The sequence below is a fragment of the Staurois parvus genome, unplaced genomic scaffold (assembly GCF_062004578.1).
Source record: "Staurois parvus isolate SC_StPar_1 unplaced genomic scaffold, SC_StPar_1.0 ptg000086l, whole genome shotgun sequence".
NCBI lineage: Eukaryota > Metazoa > Chordata > Amphibia > Anura > Ranidae > Staurois > Staurois parvus.
This window is the reverse complement of record NW_028317882.1, coordinates 1,129,114-1,153,471: the sequence shown is the minus strand read 5'-3', so window position 1 is coordinate 1,153,471 and position 24,358 is coordinate 1,129,114. Positions and strand designations below refer to the sequence as shown.

The 24,358-nt window shown below is 40.2% G+C and overlaps 1 protein-coding gene across 3 annotated transcripts in view; it reads right to left on the bottom strand.

The window, feature by feature from the left end:
* Window positions 1–10,463, bottom strand: part of CHRNB3 (cholinergic receptor nicotinic beta 3 subunit) — a 71,806-nt gene extending 61,343 nt beyond the window's left edge. For all 3 annotated transcript variants that reach the window (XM_089669970.1, XM_089669971.1, XM_089669972.1), the window contains exon 1: window positions 10,228–10,463. In XM_089669970.1, coding sequence (XP_089526096.1) covers window positions 10,228–10,291 — 64 coding nt within the window. In that variant the 5' untranslated portion in view covers window positions 10,292–10,463. The remainder of the gene's footprint in view (window positions 1–10,227) is intronic.
* Between the last annotated feature and the right edge of the window lie 13,895 nt (window positions 10,464–24,358).

Below are 24,358 nucleotides of genomic sequence, written 5' to 3'. Positions count from 1 at the left end.
TGTAATCCTAGGGCATAATTCAACGTCAGGAAGGACATTTCCAAAAGAAGCCACTGAAATACTAATCATAATGAAATTATATGTTATTCATATTTCAGTTTACATAGTTCCCAAGGGTTAGGACATACATTGTAAATGGTGTATTCCTTTTTGTAAATGAAAAGGTTAGTTATTATATAGGACTTATCTTGTGCCAACACTTTCACAGTGCTTTACAATCTAAAGGAAGACAGTACAGTTACAATACAATAAAATACAAGAGGAATAAGAGGGCCCTGTTAATAAGAGCTTACAATCTAATAGGGTGGAGCAAGTGGTACAAAAGGTAATAACTGTGGGGGGTGAGCTGATGGAGTTAAAAGTTGTTAGTTGGAGGCGTGCTAGGCTTCCCTGAAGAGATGACTTTTCAGGGATTGGCTTAAAGGTGGCTAGATTAAATGATAGCTAGACAGACTGAGGTAGAGAGTTCCAGAGCATGGGAGAGGATCTGGAGAAGTCTTGGAGATGAGCATGGGAGTAGAAGACAAGAGAGCTAGAGGACAGGAGGTCTTAAGAGGAGCAGAGAGGATGGTTTGGGTGATATTTGGAGACGAGATTGGTGATGTAGCTTGGACAGTTGAAAACCTAAAGTGGAGTTCCACCAATTTTTACATGTTGCTGATATCAGAAAGCCCACCCATAGTACAGTTATAAATGGATATCCTTTTTTTAAAATACCTTTTATTCCTGTATACATGCGGCACTTCCGGTCCCGGTCGCCTAGGCGATTTTGTCATTAGGCGATTCCCGAGATCATCTGGGATATCAGCATCATCTATCCCAGCAGTACTCAGGAAGTCTAATAATGAATTCTCACTGTATTTCGAGACCAGAAATGACGTGACCGGGAGGAGTTATGCGCCATTTTTGAGAAATAGGATCTGCGGGGAAAAAGTACAGATGCTGTGTCTAGGACACACAAGGATTAATTGATTGACAGGTTGCCATAACAATGGGGAGGGAACTTCCACCAACGTTGCCATTGCTATGGCAACCTGTAATCAACACAGTGCGCCGCACAGTGTCATTATTGCGCAGGCACAAGATCTGGAGGTGAATGCTGGGTAGCCAGCTGTGCCAAATTCGGGAAATAAATAGGAGAGGGTGTCAAATGCCCACATCATAAATGGCTGCGGCCAGCCTGCCGGGATCCTGTGAGTAATGACAGATTTAGAAGTAAAAAGAGTGATTACACTTGTAACAGTATCCTACTTTGATTGTACAAGTAAAGAGAATAATGGGGGGTGCTTTTTTTTATAAAACTGCCAAAGAGACTGGAGCTCTGCTTTAAAGGAAACTTGTGCTGAAAGAAATGAGGAGGTCTTTGTCTAAGCTCCTTTTAGGTTGTTGTATGGATCTAATGACATTAGTATTTTCTAACTCAGAACTCTCAATCTGCATGCAAGTATGAAAGCCATGATGGACAGACAAATAGTATTTTCAAAAAGACAGGTCATCACTGGTGGCCTCCACATTTTTCTTAACCTGGATTTCCTGACGGCAACATGGCAGCATATATATGATAGAGCTCCATCCCTATCTCCACCCAAATGACCAGTTTACATCTCTAAAAAGAAGTAAAGAGACCTGCCCTATTCTTTTTGTCCTCAAAATCTACACCCACAAAACCGTGATGTTGCAAAAGTTCTCTACCTGCTGATTGAGTTGGAGTCCACCCAGGTTCAACCACTCCCAGGAACAGTCCCCCATCTTAAGTTGCTAAATGCACAAGAAAAGGTGGGGAGCCCCTTCTGGTGGTCGTTCAGGGCTGAGAAGTTCTCTAGCTAGAGATGTCAAAGCTTCATGTGATAAACCTGAGCTGGTGTTTGGCCTTGGGTCAGCTTTTCACTTTCCTCTCTCATTATTACTGGGGCTAACATTATGTGTTTCTTTTCGTGCTTAGGTGCTTAGGATGTTCATGTTTCTATCAGGCAAATTTGAAGGGAGGAAGTGACAGACAGAACCTTCTTGGAGTGTCAAGATCATCCAGAAAACATACAGTAGGGCCAGGCAAGAGCCTCTGGGAGTGTTAGAAGCCCTTTCAGCTAACTCCATCTCTATGTCTCTATGCTTGGTGCAGCACATGCAAAAGGTCGATGGAGACCATCTACAAAGCAGCAGGCTAGTTATCACAGCACACCTTCCTCAGGCACTACAGGAAAGATCCAGAGACTTAGTACATCAGTGGACTTTGGCAGAATGACAGTTTAGGCTTCCTTGTCCATTCTAATAAAGTTTTATTGTGCATTATAGCCCTCCCTCTTTAGTTCATTAGGTACCATATGTATGCTGCCATGTTGGCATCAAGAAAACGGAAAATTGTATCAAATACTGTAATTTTCATTTCATTTTCATTTTATCATATGTATGCTGCCATTGTCAGGAATGGACTGGCCAGCAATGGTGGGACTCACCTGCCTTTTGATCTGCAGTACCAGGGCTGGCCAGCGGATGCTCCCAGCAATCAGAGACTCAACTTTGCAGCCAGCTAACACCTGGAACTGATTATGCTGGGGTATTTAAGGGATGGCCAGACCCACAGACTCTGCCTTGGTGTTGTGTTTGTCCTGGGCCCTGTATCCTGTTTCTGTCCTGCATCCTGTTTCTGAACCGCTGCTGACTTCTCCTGCTCTGATCCCGGCTCGCTCCTGACCATCCTTCTGCCTGACCCTCTGTACCACGCTGCTTGCTACCTGTTCTGATCCCTGGCTTGTGACCCTGACCATCCCTCTGCCTGACCCTCTGTACTACGCTGCTTGCTACCTGCTGAACCTGGCCTGTGACCCCGACCAATCTCCGCTTGCTCCCCCTGTACCTACCTGCCCTATTGATATTGACCCGGCCTGCCTGACGACGCTTGCTTGTATGTACTGTTATCTGTGGGTGGTTGGTTTGGTTTGGTTGCACTGTATTATGTTTTAGTATTGCACTGCGTTTATGTTTGTATTGTTAGTGTTAATAAATTATATTGTTTAGAACATATCTGAGGTCTGCGTTTCCCTGCGTCAGCCACACACCTCTGGTCACACCTGGGAGCCCTGACAGCCATGTTGGTGTCAGGCAAACATAGATTGTATCAAATACTTACCAAAATTTTCCTTTCCTGATGCCTATCCATGACAACATATGGACTCTTTCCTTTTGATCTTGTAATTTTTATGGAGAATGGGGTGGGTCTCTCTTTTACTTCTTTTTATAGATTTAAAGGGGTCCTGTAGGGGCAGAACTATATCATATGTATGTTGCCATGGATTTGCATCAGGATAGGAAAATTACAGTAAGTATTTGATACAATTTTATTTAAGACCAAACTAATTTTAAATATCTAATGGTGATCTCTGTGATTGACTAGCCATGTTCACATACTAGTCAAGACATTTACAGGCTTGACCCACTCCGTCTGTTAGAAATTGTACTGTGTGGGAACAAAGTCAAGAATGGATGTAAACCCTCATATACACAATGAAGTGACTGGCTTTACGTGATACACAGAGATGAAACAAATTCTTCTACATAAGTTATACCTGTTTATCTGCTGTATTCTCTTCTCTACATCTATTCAAAGTGCATTCATTTATACAGCGTGTCTGAGAGTTCAGAAAAAAGGGAGTGGGGAGCTGAAGTTAAACTCTACAGAGCTCAGAAAGGAGAGCTCTGAAAGTTGATTGGAGGAAAGGGACACCCCTCCACACAGCTCACAGGAACAGAGCAGAGGCTGTCAATCTGCTGGAGGTCCCTCCTTGTCACCATTTATCTCTTTGTGTCAGGAAAACTTGTCAGAAGTGAGTCATGCTGATAGCAGAGGAACAAAGCAGCAGACAGAAATGACACTTAGTACTCTTAACAAGTACAGTGGAGAGATATGCTTTTTTTTTATATCATGTCTGAGGTTTAGAAACACTTTAAATCTGTAATAAATGTAAAAAGCCAGTAAGCAACTCAACCAACTAAATATTTGGGTAGACTGTCATTTCAAGAAACAGAGGCATCAATGATGTGTTTTGTCATTGCATTTACTATAAAATAGGCCAGTGGGAATTGAGCTGGCGTGTCTTTCTTCAAACTTGTAAATGATGCACCACATTTAATATAATTTCAACACAGACACACACACTCGTATTTGCTGCAGAAAATGTTGATGCTATATAATTATACACTGCTCAAAACAATTAATGGAACACTTTGAAAACACATCAGATCTCAATGGGGAAAAATCTCATGCTGGATATCTATACTGATATGGACTGAGTAATGTGTTAGGAACGTAAAGATGCCCCATCGTTTGATGGAAATAAAAATTATCAATCTACAGAGGACTGAATTCAAAGACACTTCGAGAATCAAAGTGAGAAAATGACGCAGCAGGCTAGTCCATTTTTCTGAAATTTCATTGCAGCAACTCAAAATGGTACGCAGTAGTTTGTATGGCACCCACGTGCCTGTATGCATGCCTGACACCATTGAGGCATGATCCTAATGAGACGACGGATGGTGTCCTGGGGTATTTCCTCCCAGATATGGACCAGAACATCACTGAGCTCCTGGACAGGCTGAGGTGCAACCTGGCATCGTCGGATGGACTGAAACATGATATCCCAGAGGTGTTCTATTACAGCCTTTCTCAACTGGGGTGCCATCAGAGGTCTTCAGGGGTGCCGTGGGGAGAATGGCTGTCACTTGAGCCCAAGTTCCCGATCCCTAGCCGCACTGTACATCGGAACTGGGAGCCATCACACCACCCAGCAAAGGGAATGGGAGTGTCTTCTGTGCTCTCTGCTTCCCCCTAGAGTGCAGTACCCAGCTGTGTGATGGAAGCTAAGATACTGTAACTTTTCATAATGCTGTATACATGTGTCTGTGTGTGTGTGTAGGAGTGTGTGTGTATGTGTACATGTATGTGTGTACATGTGTGTGTGTGTGTACGTGTGTATGTGTACGTGTATGTGTACATGTATGTGTGTGTACATGTATGTGTGTGTATGTATGTGTACGTGTGTGTGTGTGCACATACCTGTGTGTGTGTGTACATGTGTTTGTATGTGTGTGTTTGTTTTTATATGTGTGTATATGTATTTTACTTTTATTCTTGACCCCCTATTCCTGTCCTTTCAGAACTGCTTATTTAGGACTTGTTTGTAATAGCAGCAAGGAATGCTTCTCTTCTGAAAAGCAATCCATGCTCCGATCGCTTTTCAGAGGCATTTGACAGGTGGTAAAGAGGCAATATGTTGCCTCCTCACCACCTAGTTTAACCCCGTAAAAAGCAGCATCAATCACCACACCAATGGGGTGGTTGTAGTTCAACCCCATTCACCTTGAGGTATACTTCCAGCTGCGGAAACGGCATGTGCATACCCCCAGCTGCTGTTTCTGCAGCTAAAGAGGGAGTAGTTGGGGGTGGTAAAAGCAGCTCAATTGCGTGGTTTTACCACCCTCCAACCTCACAGGTGAACAGGCCCTTGGTTCACATCTGTGTGGCTGTGTGTAGGGCAGCCCATTCATATCATCGGGCTGCCTTACCCGCAGAAATGCAGGGAAAGTTGTCCCTGACCCTTGTTTTAAGATTGCACCACACCAAAAACACCCCGAGTTTGCCAATGTATGGGGGTCCCCCTAAAGAGCAGAGCAATTGTCTGCGTGTCAGGAATGAGCGTGATGTTATATCCGCTCAGTGACAGACGGTAATGTGAACCAAGCCTTGGGCAGGGGTGCCTCGTGACTGAAAATACTTTTCAAGGGCACCCCAACTGGAAAAAGGTTGAGAAACACTGATTTATGCTATAATGGTATCAATTCCTTCATCCTCCAGGAACTGCCTGCATATTCTTGCCACATGAGGCCGGACATTGTCATGCACCAGGGGAAACCCTCCTGCACCAGCGTAGGATCTGACAATGGGTCCAAGGATTTCATCCCGATACCTAATGGCAGTCAGGGTGCCATTCTCTAGCCTGTAGAGGTCTGTGCTTCCCTCCATGGATATTCCTCCCCAGACTATTACTGACCCACCACCAAAACTGTCATGCTGAACAACATTACAGGCAGCATAACATTCTCCATGGCTTCTTCAGACCCTTTCACATCTCTCACATGTGCTCAGGGTGAACCTGCTCTCATCTGTGAAAAGCACAGGGCGCCAGTGGCGGACCTGACAATTCTGGTGTTCAATGGCAAATGCCAGTCCAGCTCTATGGTGCCGGGCAGTGAGTACAGGGCCCACTAGAGGACATAGGGCCCTCAGGCCACCCTCATGAAGTCTGTTTCTGATTGGTCAGAGACCTTCACACCAGTGGCCTGCTGGAGGTCATTTTGTAGGGCTCTGGCAGTGCTCATCCTGTTCCTCCTTGCACAAAGGAGCAGATACCGGTCCTGCTGATGGGTTAAGGACCTTCTACAGCCCTGTGCAGCTCTCCTAGAGTAACTGCCGTCTCCTGGAATCTCCTCCATGCTCTTGAGACTGTGCTGGGAGACACAGCAAACCTTCTGGCAATGGCAGGGATTGATGTGCCATCCTGGAGGAGTTGGACTGCCTGTGAAACCTCTGTAGGATCCAGGTAACACCTCATGCTACCAGTAGTGACACTGACCCTAGCCAAATGCAAAACTAGTGAAAAACAGTCAGAAAAGATGAGTAGGGAAAAAAATGTCAGCGGCCTCCACCTGTAAAACCATTCCCGTTTTGGGGGTCATCTCATTGTTGCCCATCTAGTGCACCTGTTGCTAATTTCATTAACACCAAAGTAGCTGAAACTGATTACCAACCCCCTCTGCTACTTAACTGACCAGATCAATATCCCAGGAATTTAATTGACTTGATGCTATACTCTGATTAAAAAGAGTTCCTTTAATTTTTTTGAGCAGTGTACTATAATAATAACAATATATAAAGGTTTCCAGAGCTTTTTACAAAAATAAGATGCCTGGGATTTAGAGATTTCCCATACACAGACAAACTAGAGTGACCATACAACATTTAACAGCTGCAGGGAAAGCAAGAGATCTGAGTGTACTGAGATCTGAAACTACTATTGGGCGTTGTAGGTTCTAAGGCTACTTTACACTGCTCTGTATGAAAAACGCATCAAAAATGCATTATGCGTTTTTGTTGCATTTGCATTGCAGTTTCCCCATATCACAGGGTTAAAAAACTTTAATTAGTCACATAGGAATGCTTCTTATCTATGCTGATGCGACTTCTGTGAGATAACATAGAAGTCTATGGGGCTGAAACTGCACTGAAGTCCACCAGGAACCTTTTTCAAAATCGCATTGTGCTGAGTTAATTAGAAGGGCAGCATTGAATCTAATGTGATTTCTCATTGAATTGGATATAATGTGTGAACCTGGGCTTGAGAACTTCCCATGGGTGTGTTGGGTTTTTGATGTGGTTTCCATTTATTTCAACGGAGTGATGCATTTTCGGCGTGTTTTTTTTTTTACCGAACCAAACATGAACCAAAAATGCAACAAGAAGGATTTTTTTTTAAGCGTAATGGACCAGTGTGAAGAGATACATAGGATTTAAAGGGATGCAGTTTCCTTCCGCTTTTCATCTGTTTTTTTTTAACCAAACAATGAACAAAAATGGATCAGCGTGGAAGCAGCCTAAGGGCTCGTTCACACTTTATTTCTAACTCTTGCCAAATGCCCCTATAGCGTTTGACAGGCATTAGACAGGCATTTGGGAAGCGTTTTTAACGCTCCTCAAACACCCTATGCGCGGTTTTGAGGCGGTTCATAGGCATTTGCTAAGCATTAAAACCGCACCACAAATGCCTATAATGAAGTTAAATGGTATCAACGCTCCACAACCGCCTCGCAACCGCACTGCAAACGCCTGCCAGGTGTTTGAGGAGCTGCACCATAGACTTGAATAGGAGGCAACAACTGCTCCTGACTTGACACGAGGCGTCAGTTTTGCCACAACGCAATGCTAATGCTTCAGTGTGAACAGCACTGTGTGCTGCCATGTGCAGAATTTTCATAGGCGTTTGAGAAGCGTTAAAAACGCCTGTCTGACGCCTGCTGACAAAGCTAGTGTGAACGTAGCCTAAAGATAACCTACTTGGTGAGAAATATGGGGCTTCCAATGTTGATCTTTCTCTGATAATGCTAATTGCCTTGCTTTTATACTGAGCTTTTGGGTTCAATTATGCAAATCAGAAAATCATGGCAATATCAACTTGCTCCAGGTTAGAGGTTCAAGCAGTTGTGTATTTAGGTTTTGTGCTGCCTGAGGCAACACAAAATTGCCCTCCCTGGAGTGAGCCTGACATTGACCAACAACACCCCTGCCATTCCACCTGAGACAGCCTTCCACTACCATTGCCCCCATACACCAGCCACTGCCCTCCCAGTGAGAGAGAGAAAGACACTCACATTCACAGCTCTGGACATCCCCTGGGTCAAGTAGCCCACAGCCTCTCTCAGATCCCACCTGCTCCACAAGCTGCCCCCTTAAAAAATGCCGCCCTAGGCAAATGCCTGTTTGCCTTGTGGTAAATACTCCTCTGGGTTCAAGGTGCCAAGGCCAAAAAGTGGTATGACAGCCCAACAACTAGCATTTTCAGTATGTGACATTAGCAAAGGCAGCCTCCATGTTTATCTCAGGAAGGTTTACGTTATAATATAATCACTTCTGAATACACATTGAGATTTGAAGATCTCTGTGCCATGGTACAATACTTGTTCCCTTTTGTATTTAGAAAATGAAACAAACCACTGACATAGCATTCATTATAATTATATTTTGGCTGAGTTGGATTGAGCACCATTGTAGATCCTGTCCCTTCACTGATGTAAGTGTGAGACTAGGCAGATGTCTTCATTTCCATCAGACCTCTGCCTTTCTGTAACTAGTAATCTCATAGCCTCCTTAGCCTAACATGGGCGAAAACAAAAGTCTATTCTTAGATTTGTCACATAAAAATACATGTTTATAAATATAATACCTATAAGAAGAAGTTTATGATAGTGGCATTGATAGTTATTGTTCATATTATTACCCTGAGGTTTATTGGACCTTTACTATATATATATATATAATATATATATATATATATATGTGTATGTGTATATATATATATATATATTAATAAAAAGAAAAAAAATCAACATGACCTGATTTTTTTTTTTTTGGAATGGGATAAAACCTCTCCTTTTTCTTAATAAAAAGAAAAAAATCAACATGATCTGATTTTTTTTTTTGGGAGGGGGGGAATGGGATAAAGCCTCCTCTTTTAAAAAAAAAACAAAAACAAAATCAACATGACCTGATTTTTTTTTGGGGGGTGGGGTTGATGGGATAAAGCCTCCTCTTTTTTTTTTTTTTTTATAAAAGGAAAAAAAATCAACATGACCTGAATTTTTTTGGTTTTGCATGGGATAAAGCCAGTCTTTTTTATATTTTTATGTGTTTGCAGCATACAATAAACATGCAGGTGGCCATGCACAAGGAACGCAGGACAATATTTAAGACTGAAGCAAGTCCATCCTTCTAACAGCACAAGGTCTACAACTGATATCTGATCTATATTTTACTACAAGCAATTATTATATTTTACAGTCACTTTTTAATATTATTGCATATATACCTCCAGAATCAACTTAGTAATATACTTTTTTTTTAATAATGTAGTGATAATAGTAATAAGAGTTATTTACTGTAGTCATTGAGGACAATTGTATTAAGAGGGCTATAAAACACTAACCATGTAGTATAACTTTAAGGCAAAGTTAGAGATGTAGACCCAAACTGAATAACATTTGACATCTTCACATCAAGATTATTATAATGAAAGCTGTAGATTTAAAATACTGAAAAAGATTTTTAAAATCGCATTAACGTATTAGTGCTTATATGACATTTTAACAATTGGATTTAAGTGTATTTAAAGACGACTGTTTGGTTGTTCTTTGTCTATGTCCAAGCAGGATCATTTACAATATTATAGTACTGTACAATATATACTAGCTATGCATTGTGTACTTTGCCCATACCTGTGGTATACTAACAATATCTCACAATTACACTCCTTCCATGCTACACACTACTTTCAGGCAGGGGATCAATATACAGCTTGAGCTGTGAAAAGTTAAAGTTATAGCTAAACAGACATAGATTCAGAAGAAAAGCCATATTAACTTGAAAACATTGTAAACACATGTATAATGAAATAATGCACTCACCAGCATTGATGGAACAAGCAATAATGAGTACAAAGGGGAGATGAGTCCACTGGATCATGTTCATCTAGAGTACCTTCTGTGTCAGTTTTAGTGATGTACTGTCATAGAGCAGATTTATATGGCACTGCAAATTAATCCTTGAAAAGACAGAGGAAGGATTTATCGCAATTCCATCAGCATGAGAAATCATCGAAGCGTACTTTACTGTTTCAGCTGCCTGCTTCTAGTGCTCTGGATCCTAAGCTCTGCCCTTTTTAACCCTCCTCATGCCCACTGTCTTCTAAGGAGATATGATGATGACAAATACTAACACAGGAAACCTACTAACACCAGCTTTTGGGGACATCCTAATTGTTATTATACCTCTGTTTTCACATTGTTGTGTTGGTATTTTTTTTGTTATAACATAGTATGTTTCTGAGTTTTTTTAAATGCTATGTTTTGCTTAGAATTTAGTTTTTTTTTTTCTGCCCCAATAGGAAAGAATAAATTAAAGATAAAAAAATGTAATTAATATTTAATAAATATTTTTGCATTTAGTGGAAACCTTCACCCTATCAGATTAGGAAGAATTTATCACCCTTAAAATACACCCACTAACCTGACTGGGTGTTTGCAGCAGCAACTCAGATTATCTGGACTTGGAAATTCTTTTGTACATTTCCCCACTGTAAAGCTGACAAAACAAGAGGAATCCATTCATCTATTTTATAGAAACCGTATTTAGATAACTGCTATCCATAGGGTTCTATAAAACGTATAGACGACAAGCATATAAGCCAATCAATGGATCATACATGGACTCCAGAAAGGTTTAAAAACAACTTCTAATTTAGTTATGAATTATATAAATGAAACTTGTCATAGATACAGTGGAAGAATGAATGTAGCCACCCTACGACAGGAGGTGTGCTACTGGCTGATCACTAGATGAAAATAAAGGAATAAAAGCTTGAAAATAAGAGAACAAATGCAGCCACAACAATGATTTGTAAGCTACAATATATTAAAAGTGAAATGCTGAATTTAAAAAAAAACCCTGACCAGCGTGGCTGTACTGTAAAACCGAGAACTGAGCAATCACATGACCACTGATTACTCAGTTATCAGTCTTCAGTGAGCAGAGAGCAATGATTGTCAGTCTCCGGCTCTCTGCTCTGTCCTTCCAACATTCACTGAAGCAGCAGGCTGTGGAGGCGGGTGGGAGTAGCTGGCTCAGGCTCTAAGCGGTGCACTGAAAGGCCAAGCCAGCTGCTTATCAGGCAACTGAGAGGATGCCGACATTATTGTCGGGATTCCTGCAGAATTAAAAATTAAAAAAACGCGCAGTTGTGTGAATTTATAAATTAAAGCAACAAACACAAAAAGAGGATATCCTCGCTAATCCGCAAATCAATAAATACCCAGTGTTGCACTATGTAAATTAAATACTAAACTACGTGAACAGGGATATCACTGTATTAGTGTCACTGGTTCCCACAAAGTGTCAGTTAGTGTGCGCTGCAATATCACAGTCCCACTGTAAGTCACTGATCACTGCCATTAGTATAAAAAAAAAAAAAATTCCAGTTTATATGCCATAGTTTGTAGATGCTATAACTTTTGTGCAAACCAATCAATATATGCTTATTTGGATTCTTTTTTATTAAAAATATGTAGCAGAATACATATTGGTCTAAATTTATGAAGACATGATTTTTGTAATATTGTGAGTTAGGGACCTTAGATTGTATGCCCCTTGAGGGTTAGGGATTGGTGTGAATGTACAATATATACAGTTGTGTTCAAAATAACAGCAGTGTGTTGAAAAAAGTGAATAAAGCTCAAAATCCTTCTAATAGCTTTTATTTCCATACACACAAATGCATTGGGAACACTACACATTCTATTCCAAATCAAAAAAATGAAGAAAAATATATCAAATTTGTGTTGTTCCTCTAAAAGTGTTGAAGAAAAGTGAATATTAGACTGTTCAAAAAAATAGCAGTGTTTGTATTCTTCTTTACAAACTCAAACATTCACTATATAAACTGAAAAATGTTTGAAGATTTTGCTTTCCTTTGAATCACTTAATGAATATTTAGTTGTATAAGCACTGTTTCTGAGAACTGCTGTACATCTGTGTTGCATGGAGTCAACCAACGTCTGCCACCTGTGAACAGGTATTCCAGCCCAGGATGATTGGACTACATTCCACAGTTCTTCTCTATTTCTTGGTTTTGCCTCAGAAACTGCATTTTTGATGTCACCCCACAAGTTTTCTATTGGATTAAGATCCGGAGATTGGGCTGGCCACTCCATAACGTCAATCTTGTTGGTCTGGAACCAAGATGTTGCACGTTTACTGGTGTGTTTGGGGTCGTTGTCTTGTTGGAACACCCATTTCAAGGGCATTTCCTCTTCAGCATTAGGCAGCATGACCTCTTCAAGTATTCTGATGTATTCAAACTGATCCCTGATCCCTGGTATGCGATAAATAGGCCCAACACCGTAGTATGAGAAACATCCCCATATCATGATGCTTGTGCAACCATGCTTCACTGTCTTCACAGTGTACTGTGGCTTGAATTTAGTGTTTGGGGGTCGTCTGACAAACTGTCTCCAGCCACTAGACCCAAAAAGAACAATCTTACTTTCATCAGTCCACAAAATGTTGCGCCATTTCTCTTTAGGCCAGTCAATGTGCTCTTTGGCAAATTGTAACCTCTTCAGCACGTCTTTTTTTCAACAGTGGGACTTTGCGGGGGCTTCTTGCAGATAGCTTGGCTTCACATAGGCGTCTTCTAATTGTAACAGTACTCACAGGTAACTTTAGACCTTCTTTGATCTTCCTGGAGCTGATTGTTGGCTGAGTCCTTGCCATTTTGGCTATTCTTCTATCCTTTCGAATGGTAGTTTTTCGCTTTCTTCCACGTCTTTCAGGTTTTGGTTGCCATTTTAAAGCATTTGCGATCATTTTAGCTGAGCAGACTATCATTTTCTGCACTTCTTTATATGTTTTCCCCTCTCCAATCAACTTTTTAATCAAGGTACGCTGTTCTTCTGAACAATGTCTGGAACGACCCATTTTCCTCAGAATTTCAGAGAGAAATGCACTGTAACCAGCATGTACAACATTTGCTGCCTTCCTTCCTTAAATAAGGGCAATAATTGCCACCTGTTTTTCAAAGAATGAATGACCTCACTAATAGAACTCCACACTGCTATTATTTTGAACATGCCCCTTTCAATTAGTGATTCAATTACACAGAAGCAGCAGCATGCATGTCATGACTGTTGGGTCTGTTGGATTTCTATTACTCTACTACACCTGCTAGTAAATTATTTGCCATGTAGAAATATCATTTCTAGCAAAAACAGTGATTGATCAGGTTAGTGATGTCTGACTGCTATTATTTTGAACACAACTGTATGTAAAGCACTGTGTAAATTGCGTGCGTTATATAAGTACCTGAAATAAATAAATAAATGATAAAGTAATCAAATCAATATATCACTAAAATCAAGTCATGCAAGGCCCTCCTAACCCTCTTGTATTGAACTGTATTGTTGCTGTATTGTCTCCCTTTATATTGTAAAGCGCTGAGCAAACTGTTAGCACTATATAAATCCTGTATAGTAATAATATTAATAATAATGTAAAGTGAATTACATAAAAGTGCACAATATGTGAACCAAACACCAGGTCAAGGTGCACATATCATTTAAAAAATATATAACAGTCCTCATCAAATCATATAACAATCCTGTTCAGGTGAATGACGCAAATTCTTCATCTTAATATTCGTGGACACCAACATGATTAAACACCATGTGAAAGCAAGATGGGTGCTTACCAGATGTTCCAACCCTTTAATTACAGGAGGTCAGCAAACACTTTAGTGTCAAACCAAGCTCTAGACACTTAGGCATCAATTCAGACCACACATATCCTAATCGCTCCACAGACCATCAAGATCACTTAAGGTATGTGCACACTCAAACAAAGAGAAGCGTCACAGCATTAGACAAATCATCCAACTGCTAAGGATAGTAATTCCAACTGACCTTTACACCATGACGTCACAAGGGAGGCTCCAACCGATGAGTTTCATCATACCAGACATCTTCCTGGGCTAGGACTCCTAGGGAAGCACTTTCCTTAGTAAAAACAGCTAAAAGTAAACACAAAAACACTGGTTAGGCACACGGTTAACCCTTTGGTCACCCTAGATGTTTAACCCCTTCCCAGCCAATGTCATTAGTACAGTGACAGTGCATATTTTTAGCACTGATCACTGTATTAGTGCCACTAGTTCCCACAAAGTGTCAGTTCGTGTCAGATTGCCCAAAGCAATATCACAGTCCCGTTGTAAGTCACTGATCACTGCCATTACTAGTATTAAAAAAAAAAAAAATCCACTTCATATGCCATAGTTTATAGATGCTATAACTTTTGCGCATACCAATCAATATATGCTTATTTGGATTCTTTTTTACTAAAAATATGTAGCAGAATACAAATTGGCCTAAATTTATGAAGACGTGATTTTTTAAAATGTTTTATTGGTTTTTTTTATAGCAGAACGTACAAATATTGTTTTTTTTTTCAAAATTGTCAGTATTTTTTTGTTTATAGCACAAAAAATAAAAAAACCAGTGGTGATCAAATACAATTAAAAGAAAGCTGTATTTGTGTGGGAAAAATTTTATTTATTTATAATAAAATTTTATGTGGCATAAATTTTATTTATGTAGTGTTGCATGACCGTACAATTGTCAGTTAAAGTAACACAGCAACGTATCGCAAAAAATGGCCTGATCAGGAAGGGCGGTAAATCTTCCTGAGGTCAAGTGGTTAAGTATATGAATGTAAGGAGCAGTATTGGGAAGTAGCTCAAAGGAAACCTGTCATCAGATAATTACAAGGACTGACATTGCTTACCTGTTTCTAAAAATGCTAACTGCTTGGCTTTAATACTTTCTAATTCGCTGACCCAGAGCACATAAAGAAACTAGGATAGTAAGAGGAAACACAGAAGTCCTTCTATGCAAGCATGTCCTAGGTCATCGAGTCAAAGAATTGCGGCAAGAGGATCAGTATTATAAGCAAGCAACTAGCATTTTCAGAAGCTCGCCAAAGGCAGTCTTTATATCTCTTTCCCTGACATGATCCCATTTATTTAGAAATGAGTTTTTATTAAAGTGGAACTGTGCTGCTGGTCTCAGAGCCCTCACTATGATGTGCAAGTATATACTGCATTGGCAAGTAAGGGATTTCAGCCAAAGGCAACTAAATTGTGGCATTTGAAAATACAGTATCTGCACACAATTAACTACTCATAATAATAATAATGACATACATATCTGTGAATATATTTAACTTCCACTAGATGTCACTATTCCTTGTCTGCTTTTTAGGAAATACAGTAAGAACAGCTGGAAGTGAATAATCCCTGGCTATATATCAAATAGCATCTATGTATCAAATGTATTCCCACTGGAGTGCTATTTGTTCTACACTTGGTACGTAATAATGAATAAAGGCACCCTACAGGGTAAAGGAAAGGGAAAGAGAAAGGCCACAAAGTAGTATATAAACCAATAAACAGTAATTACTAAAAGTTTTGCTTTAATAAAATATTTTATGATTGTATCAATTAAATACACATATTTTATATAAATAGTAGGGAATATGACATGTATGACATTTACTACTAAATCTGCCATTAAGAGATGTCATGCTTTAACTCCATAAGCACCGAAGAGCATTATTGGCCTATCCTGCTATGTCTTCTGAGATGGTTAAACTCCTCCAAGACCCTTATCATATGGTGTTCTTTACATATAGAAAACTGTTTTAATTCCCCCCAGAGGTGTAGCTGAAAGTAACATTCCCATCTAAAATAGTCCCACTTTAAGCTGGAAAAATTAATGGATTAGGTGTCAAATTCTCATTTATACTTTGATAAATAAAAATACCAATCACAATAAATAGTCTGTTTACTTTGCAAGGTAATTTTTTCCAGAGCTTAGTGAATGTGATGACATTTCACTTTGCAAAGAATACTTATAGTATATGGAAAGCCTCACCTTGTAAAAAAAAGCCCATTCAGTTTAAAATTGAAATGAAAGGCAGAGCATTTTTGTATAGATATTTAAAAAATTATAAACACTTTTACAGTATTTCCCTTTTTTTTTATAAGTGATCACATTCCCTCTGTTCTCAGCCGCATAAGAGCTTGGGGAGGAGAAACAGCAGCACACTGAGCTTCCCAGTGAATGGCTGTGCAGAGGGAGGGTATCAGAATAAGTCTGATCATATGAGGTAGAGAAATGACCACACTTGTAGTATATTGTGTGTGTGTATATATATATATACAGGGCTCAGCATAAATGAATACAGCCCTTTAGAAAAGTAAGATTTTAATCAATATCTCAATGAACACAAGAACAATTTCCAACATTTTTACAAAACTGAGTTTTATAGAACATTTGTTTAACTCATTACATGAAGGTTAGGTTAAATTGTTACAAACCCAGGACCCTGAATTCACTATTTCTGATCTCCCATAGTACACAGAACATGTGTGCAATTATGTTAGTAAATATAAACTGCTAAATACCTTTTCTCATCAGCAGTTAGAGCAGTCTTGTGACTTCTTTCAGTGTCCAGCTGAGCACTGGTTAAAGCTTGTAGGAGGAGTTTTCTCTAGGAGGATGCAGAACCCCTGATTTCTCTCTAGACAGTGCTGATTGGCCCTGTGCTGATCACATGCACTCTCCCAAGAAAAATAAACATCTTTAGCAATATACACTAAACTGAGCATGTGCAGAAGAGCTACGGGTTTAGTCTGTCTTATAAGCAGATAAGGCGTGGACATTTGAACAAGAGGAGCAGCAGAGAAGACAGGATCAAACGGCCCTTTTACACAATGCAGTGGATTAGCCCCTTAGGTTAAAAAAAAAAAACCTCTCTAGAAATACAAACCAAACTGAGCATGTGAAGAGTGACTCCACACGATATGTCTTATCAGGAGATAAGAGGGAGACACTGGAAGAAGGGGAGGATCAGAGATAGTCAGGATCAAACAGCCCTTTTACAACATGCGAAGGATTAACCCCTTAGGTTCCACAGTGAGTATAACATGCATGCTTTACTGCATATACAGACTGATTTTACTGTTGTGGGTTTAGTAACATTTTAATATTATAACTTAGATTACAAAATCTTCAGTTTTACTCAAATTAGTTGATGTAAGAATGAATACACCCCACAACAAATACTACTACAGCTAGTATTTTGTATGACCTCCATGATTTGTAAGGACAACACCAAGTCTTCTAGGCATGGAATGAACCGATTGTGATATATTGCAACATCAATCTTTTTCCATTCTTCAAGAACTACCTCTTTTAGAGCCTGGATGCTGGATGGAGAGTGATGTCTCTTTTTGATTGGGTTCAGATCAGGAGACATACTTGGCCATTGAATCACTTTCACCCTGTTCTTCTTCAGAAATGCAACAGTGGCCTTAGATGTGTTTTGGATCATTGTCATGTTGGAAAAGTGCACAACGACCAAGGGCATGGAGTGATAGTAGCATCTTCTCTTTCAATATAGAGCAGAACATCTGTGAATTTATAATACCATCAATGAAATGCAGCTCCCAGACACCAGCAGCACTCATGCAGCCTCACAGAAGGACACTGTCACCATGTTTCACTGCAGGCATCATGCATTTTTCTTTCTACTCCTCACCTTGCGACAGCATACAGTTTTGAAGCCATCCATTCCAAAAACATTTATCTTGGTCTCATCGCTCCAGAGTACAGAGTCCCAGTAGTTGTCTTCTTTTTCAGCATAGGCCCTGGAAAATTCTAGGCAGGCTTTTTTGTGCTTGGGCTTCAGGAGAGGCTTCTTTCATGGATGACACCAATGCATTCCAATCCTCTGCAGTGTACGCCGTATTGCGTCAGGGAAACAATCACCCCAGTTTGGTTTTCTACTTGGTTTTCAGGCATTACCAGCAAGGCTCCCACTTTCCATTCATTACACATCTGCATCAGAGGCTGGTCATTAGCTCTGAGGAAAGGGATATGTCCCCGAAACGCATCAGTCATTTGACCGCACTGACAGTGAGAACACCTTGCCTGCCGTTGTGGCCATCGTCATTTTTCTATGCTTTTTAGATACATTCTTCGTCTGTGAGTATGTTTTTATTTTTTCATTCTTACAATAAACCTTGGATAATGCACTAGGTGTGTGCTCCACCTGTTTTCGCTTTATCCTTTAGCTAACTGCAGTGAACTTGCATGGCGATTTTCTTCAACCTTTCTCAGCAGAAGATGCTCCTGTTGAGGTGTTAACTTCAGTGGATGGCCTGGATATCTCTGTCTGATGGTTGCAGTTCCATCTTTGTTAAATTTTTGTATCACTTTTGCTACAGAATTCTGACTGATAAGTAAAGCTTTGCTGATCTTGTAGACTTCACCTTTCTTGTGTAAATCCAAAGTTATTTTCTTTTTCAGGCCTTGTGACATTTCCCTTCCATGTGGTGCCAGCATGAAATGGGAAGGGGTTTTCTTTGTTAAGTAACACCATTTTATATTCAACTGTCTGCTGGACACCTGTTTAAAAAATAATTAGAGTGAGATGTAGTTGAATTCTTGTTAATTAGGATTTTGTTGTCTAAAATTTCTCTTTGCTCCTAAGACTTTCATTGGGGTGTATTTATTTTTACAACATGGTCTTGAATGAATTTGTTAGGAAAAATACTTTTTTTTGTGTGCAAATTAACAAATCCTGTTTGCAATCAACGCCCCAGAGTATTTTGCAGTATAGTGTCCCATAGAAAATGTTGATTCTGAAAGGAAAGTAAAGGTTTTCTGACAAATCTGTTGGGGTGTACTTATTTATGCGGAGCACTGTATATATATATATATATATATATATATATATATATATATATATATCTACAGTATCTCACAGAAGTGAGTACACCCCTCACATTTTTGTAAATATTTTATTCTATCTTTTCATGTGACAACACTGAAGAAATGACACTTTACTACAACGTAAAATAGTGAGTGTACAGCTTGTATAACAGTGTAAATTTGCTGTTCCCTCAAAATTGCTCAACACACAGCCATTAATATCTAAATCGCTGGCAACAAAAGTAAGTACATCCCTAAGTGAAAATGTCCAAATTGGGCCCAATTAGCCATTTTCCCTCCCTGGTGTCATGTGACTCTTTAATGTTACAAGGTCTCAGGTGTGAATGGGGAGCAGGTGTGTTAAATTTGGTGTTATCGCTCTCACTCTCTCATACTGGTCACTGGAAGTTCAACATGGCACCTCATGGCAAAGAACTCTCTGAGGATCTGAAAAAAAGAATTGTTGCTCTAAAAAAAGATGGCCTAGGCTATAAGAAGATTGCCAAGACCCTGAAACTGAGCTGCAGCACGGTGGCCAAGACCATGCAGCAGTTTAACAGGACAGGTTCCACTCAGAACAGGCCTCGCCATGGTCGACCAAAGACGTTGAGTGCACGTGCTCAGCATCATATCCAGAGGTTGTCTTTGGGAAAAAGACATATGAGTGCTGCCAGCATTGCTGCAGAGGTTGAAAGGGTGGGGGGGTCAGTCTGTCAGTCAGACCATATGCCGCACACTGCATCAAATTGGTCTGCATGGCTGTCGTCCCTGAAGGAAGCCTCTTCTAATGATGATGCACAAGAAAGCCCGCAAACAGTTTGCTGAAGACAAGCAGACTAAGGACATTGATTACTGGAACCATGTCCTGTGGTCTGATGAGACCAAGATAAACTTATTTGGTTTAGATGGTGTCAAGCTTGTGTGGTGGCAACCAGGTGAGGAGTACAAAGACAACTGTGTCTTGCCTACAGTCAAGCATGGTGGTGGGAGTGTCATGGTCTGGGGCTGCATGAGTGCTGCCGGCACTGGGGAGCTACAGATCATTGAGGGAACTATGAATGCCAACATGTACTGTGACTGTCGGAGATCGCCGCGCCGCTGGGCTCGGCGCAGGCGCAGTACACCTCCCTGTACGCGGGCGCCGGGACTTGGCCGACCGCGGCAACCAGGTTCGCGCATGCGCAGTAGAGACCACGGGCGCGCACCTGGCACCAATGACAGCGCAGGGTGGGATATTTAAACGGCCCTGAGCTGTCATTCAGTGCCTTTTGGTCTTTTGTATCCTGTGAACCTGTGAACCTGTTTAAAGTAAGTTGCTGACCCGGATTGTGCCCTGACCTTGCTGTTTTCTCCTGTTCTTGACCCTTGCTTGCCTGACCTCTCTCCTGAATGCCCCCTATTGGATCTGACCTGCTGTTGCTGACCTGGCGTGTGACCCGACTATTCTTTGCCCGCTGCTCTGTACCGCACCATCCCCATAGTTACCGACCCGGCTTGTATGACCTTGCACTTGCTCAGCCATCCATCCATCCATCCGTCCCTCTCAACGGGGTCTCCAGACCTCCTGATACCTGGCTCTCTCCCGTGGGAGCCCCTGGCGAATACCCCTACCACTGACGGGTGTCCTCAGTAGTCACGACCTGGTCCTGGGGTACTCCAAGTCCATCCCCACCATCAGGGGCCCTGGTGAACAAGTACTCTGGGGCTTAGACTCCGTGCGCTGGGAACATCCGATCAGTGGAGTGCTAGTGGTACCGCCGGGCGGTCCCTTACAGTGACATACTGAAGCAGAGCATGATCTCCTCCTTTCAGAGACTGGGCCACAGGGCAGTATTCCAACATGATAGCGACCCCAAACACACCTCCAAGATGACCACTGCCTTGCTGAAGAAGCTGAGGGTAAAGGTGATGGACTGGACAAGCATGTCTCCAGACCTAAACCCTATTGAGCATCTGTGGTGCATCCTCAAATGGAAGGTGGAGGAGCGCAAGGTCTGTAACATGCACCAGCTCTGTGATGTCATCATGGAGGAGTGGAAGAGGACTCCAGTTGCAACCTGTGAAGCTCTAGTGAACTCCATGCCCAAGAGGGTTAAGGCAGTGCTGGAAAATAATGGTGGCCACACAAAATATTGACACTTGGGGCCCAATTTGGACATTTTCACTTAGGGTTGTACTCACCGTTGATGCCAGCAGTTTAGACATTAATGGCTGTGTGTTGAGTTATTTTGAGGGGACAACAAATTTACACTGTTATGCAAGCTGTACACTCACTACTTTACATTGTAGCCAAGTGTCATTTCTTCAGTGTTGTCACATGAAGAGATAGAATAAAATATTTACAAAAAATGTGAGGGGTGGACTCACTTCTGTGAGATACTATATATATATATATATATATATATATATATATATATACAGTATACTTATAGATAGATAGATAGATAGATAGATAGATATTGAATGAACACACATAGGCCAGTGACAAGTCCATTTACACATTAAAAGGGAGGTCATTAAGATTGATAGAGCTGGCAGACTACTTCTATGCTAATTCTTCTTAATAGGCAAACTGTACCTGTATGACTGTAACAAGGAAAGATTAATTGGTCAGATGTCCAGTTGTTTACTGTCCTGTTGTAGACAATGTAGCTTAATTGTAAGTCTTAATTGTTGCTTTTGGTAAAATGCAAGTAGGGTCTTTTCATGTTAAGATGAAAAGTGCTTGACCAACCAATCAGCTGTTTTTAGAAACTATATATCAAGAAAAGATTTTTTGAGTGCTTAAACAACATCATCATGGATGCACAGGTATAGATCATAACTTGCATTATTGCATGCATGGAAGCTACCTAGGTGCATATTATAGATCAGACATAGATCAGACATATGCTGGATGGTGTAGTATCTCTATGCTTGATATAAAGTATCTTAAATGGGACTCTGAAGGCTGTTTGTTGTAATATTTAAAAATATTCAGCTGGGTTTTTGTCATCTGTTGCAAGTATCTTTTGGACTGTTCTGCAACCGAAGAAAATGTATTTGTCTGGATGAATCAAGTTGCTGCAGGAAAATTCATTTTTGGGTAGAAGAGTTTGATATTCCATATCGGCTAACTCTTACCTCAACAACAATATTTATAATTATCACTCCTCATCCATGTAATATGACAACAACACTGTGTTCTCATGCCTAGCGTGGCCAGTTTTTAAAAGGGGAGCAGATGGATTGGCAGGAACACCAGAGATTTCACAGTAATGAAGCAATACAAAGAGAAAAGGATACTTTTTCATATAAGCACAGTGCAGCAGGTACATATCAGAAATATAAAATAACGGGTTTAAATATTCTTTAATTACATGCAAGGGAAAAAAACAGCATTTTGCTTGCACATGTTTGGATGATGGAAGTCACAACATCCACTAAGCTTTAGGCTAAATTGTAAACTCCTTTAATGAAACATGAACAAAGCATATCCTTCTATAGTGTATACTTGCTTCAACCCAAAGCACCTAGTGTGACTTCAGTCTACTCTGTTATTCCTCTGCTATTTGCATGAGTCACTTTTGACAATATATTCCTGCACCAAGCAATACCAGGAGACAGCCCTGCACCCCCAGCACACAGCCCTAGCTGTGCATGTTTCCTGAGACTGTGTGTATGTGTGCGTGTGTGCGTGTGTGCGTGTGTGTGTGTGTGAGGGGGGCATTCCTTCCACTTGGGTCTCAGATTACATTAAGCTCCATTCTCTAGACTGTGCAGTGTGTGAGATCAGATCCCTGGCCCACCACCTTCTGGAAGCTCAGAAATGCTGGGTAAATTCTGTAATTTAAATTGCTGTAGAGGAAAGATTGCTGTATATAAATAGGTACAACTTATGTAAGATGATTCTTTTTTCATCTCTGTGTATTATCTGAAGCTAGTCACTTCATTGGGTATATCTATGAGCTTACAGCCACTTTAATGTCCTGAAGTCACAGATATAGATATGCAGTCAAATAGCCATTTGTACCAACAACCTTGATTGTTATAGCCTTACTTTTATGTTCCTTTTGCAGCAGCTGTGCAGGGTATATTTCATATGATTGTGTAGTCTAATAGACACCAGCAATTGACCTACTACACTCAGCAATCAGCACTTAGTAACAGAATGCCCCCCTCCCCCTTTTCTGTGCAATAGAAATGATTTCAAAGGCATTATATTTAATATTGTGCACTGTCCTACTGCTCAGTTCACATTACAAGATTTCTCAATAGGCAGTGAACTACAGAAGCAGCCTTTTTTCTGTTATCAGCAAAGGACAATAGGGAATCTAGTTTCCATTATACCCACCGCACAGTTAATTTTTGTAATTCTGCATAAGTTGTCATGTTATCATATGAATAAATTAACATGGTTATGTGATCATATGACTCCAAATATAAATAACTTTACAGCTTGAGTTTGCGTGAATTTTACTGGTATTATTTCTTTCATAAAAATGAAATCATTTTTAACAGTGACCTCCCACTATAGAATGTAATTTGGTCTGGAAAATTGCAGTTTATAAATTGTTTCAAATAGAAGACTGGTAGGGTAAGTTATCTCTTTATGTGCAGTTCTTGTTAAATTGCCAAGTTATCTTTTAAACCATTCCAGTTTGTGATGAACTAGACTGGATATCAATCAAAAGAACAAAATTAAGTTTGCAATCATCACTACAACGTCTGGCTGGGGATCTGTGTGAAATAAAAAGATCACAATTCATACATCATATGTTAATGCCAATGTCATTTTCAAGAGACACAATTGCCTTCAGCCTTGGTATTATGCATCAGTCTCAAAAGATAAGATGAACGCTTTTCACTGCTGCTTGTCTTAGTTTCGAAAACAATTATTGATGCGGTGAAAGCAGGAAAAAGATAAAAACAATATGTATATAATAATGCAATACATAATATTAACATTGTTCTTTTATCAGAATTTCACACATGTACCAAAATAACAAATCTATGTATATGTAAAATAATGGAATTTGTATACTTACTGTAAAATCCTTTTTTTCTTGAGTTCATTGAGGAACATAGGAATTCAGAAACTGTCAGGTTAGTTTTGAAAACAATTATTGATGGGGAGAATGCAGTAAAAAGATACAAATGACATGTATATAATATTGTAATAATAATATTACCATTGTTCCTTTATCAGAATTTCACACATATACTAAGATAACAA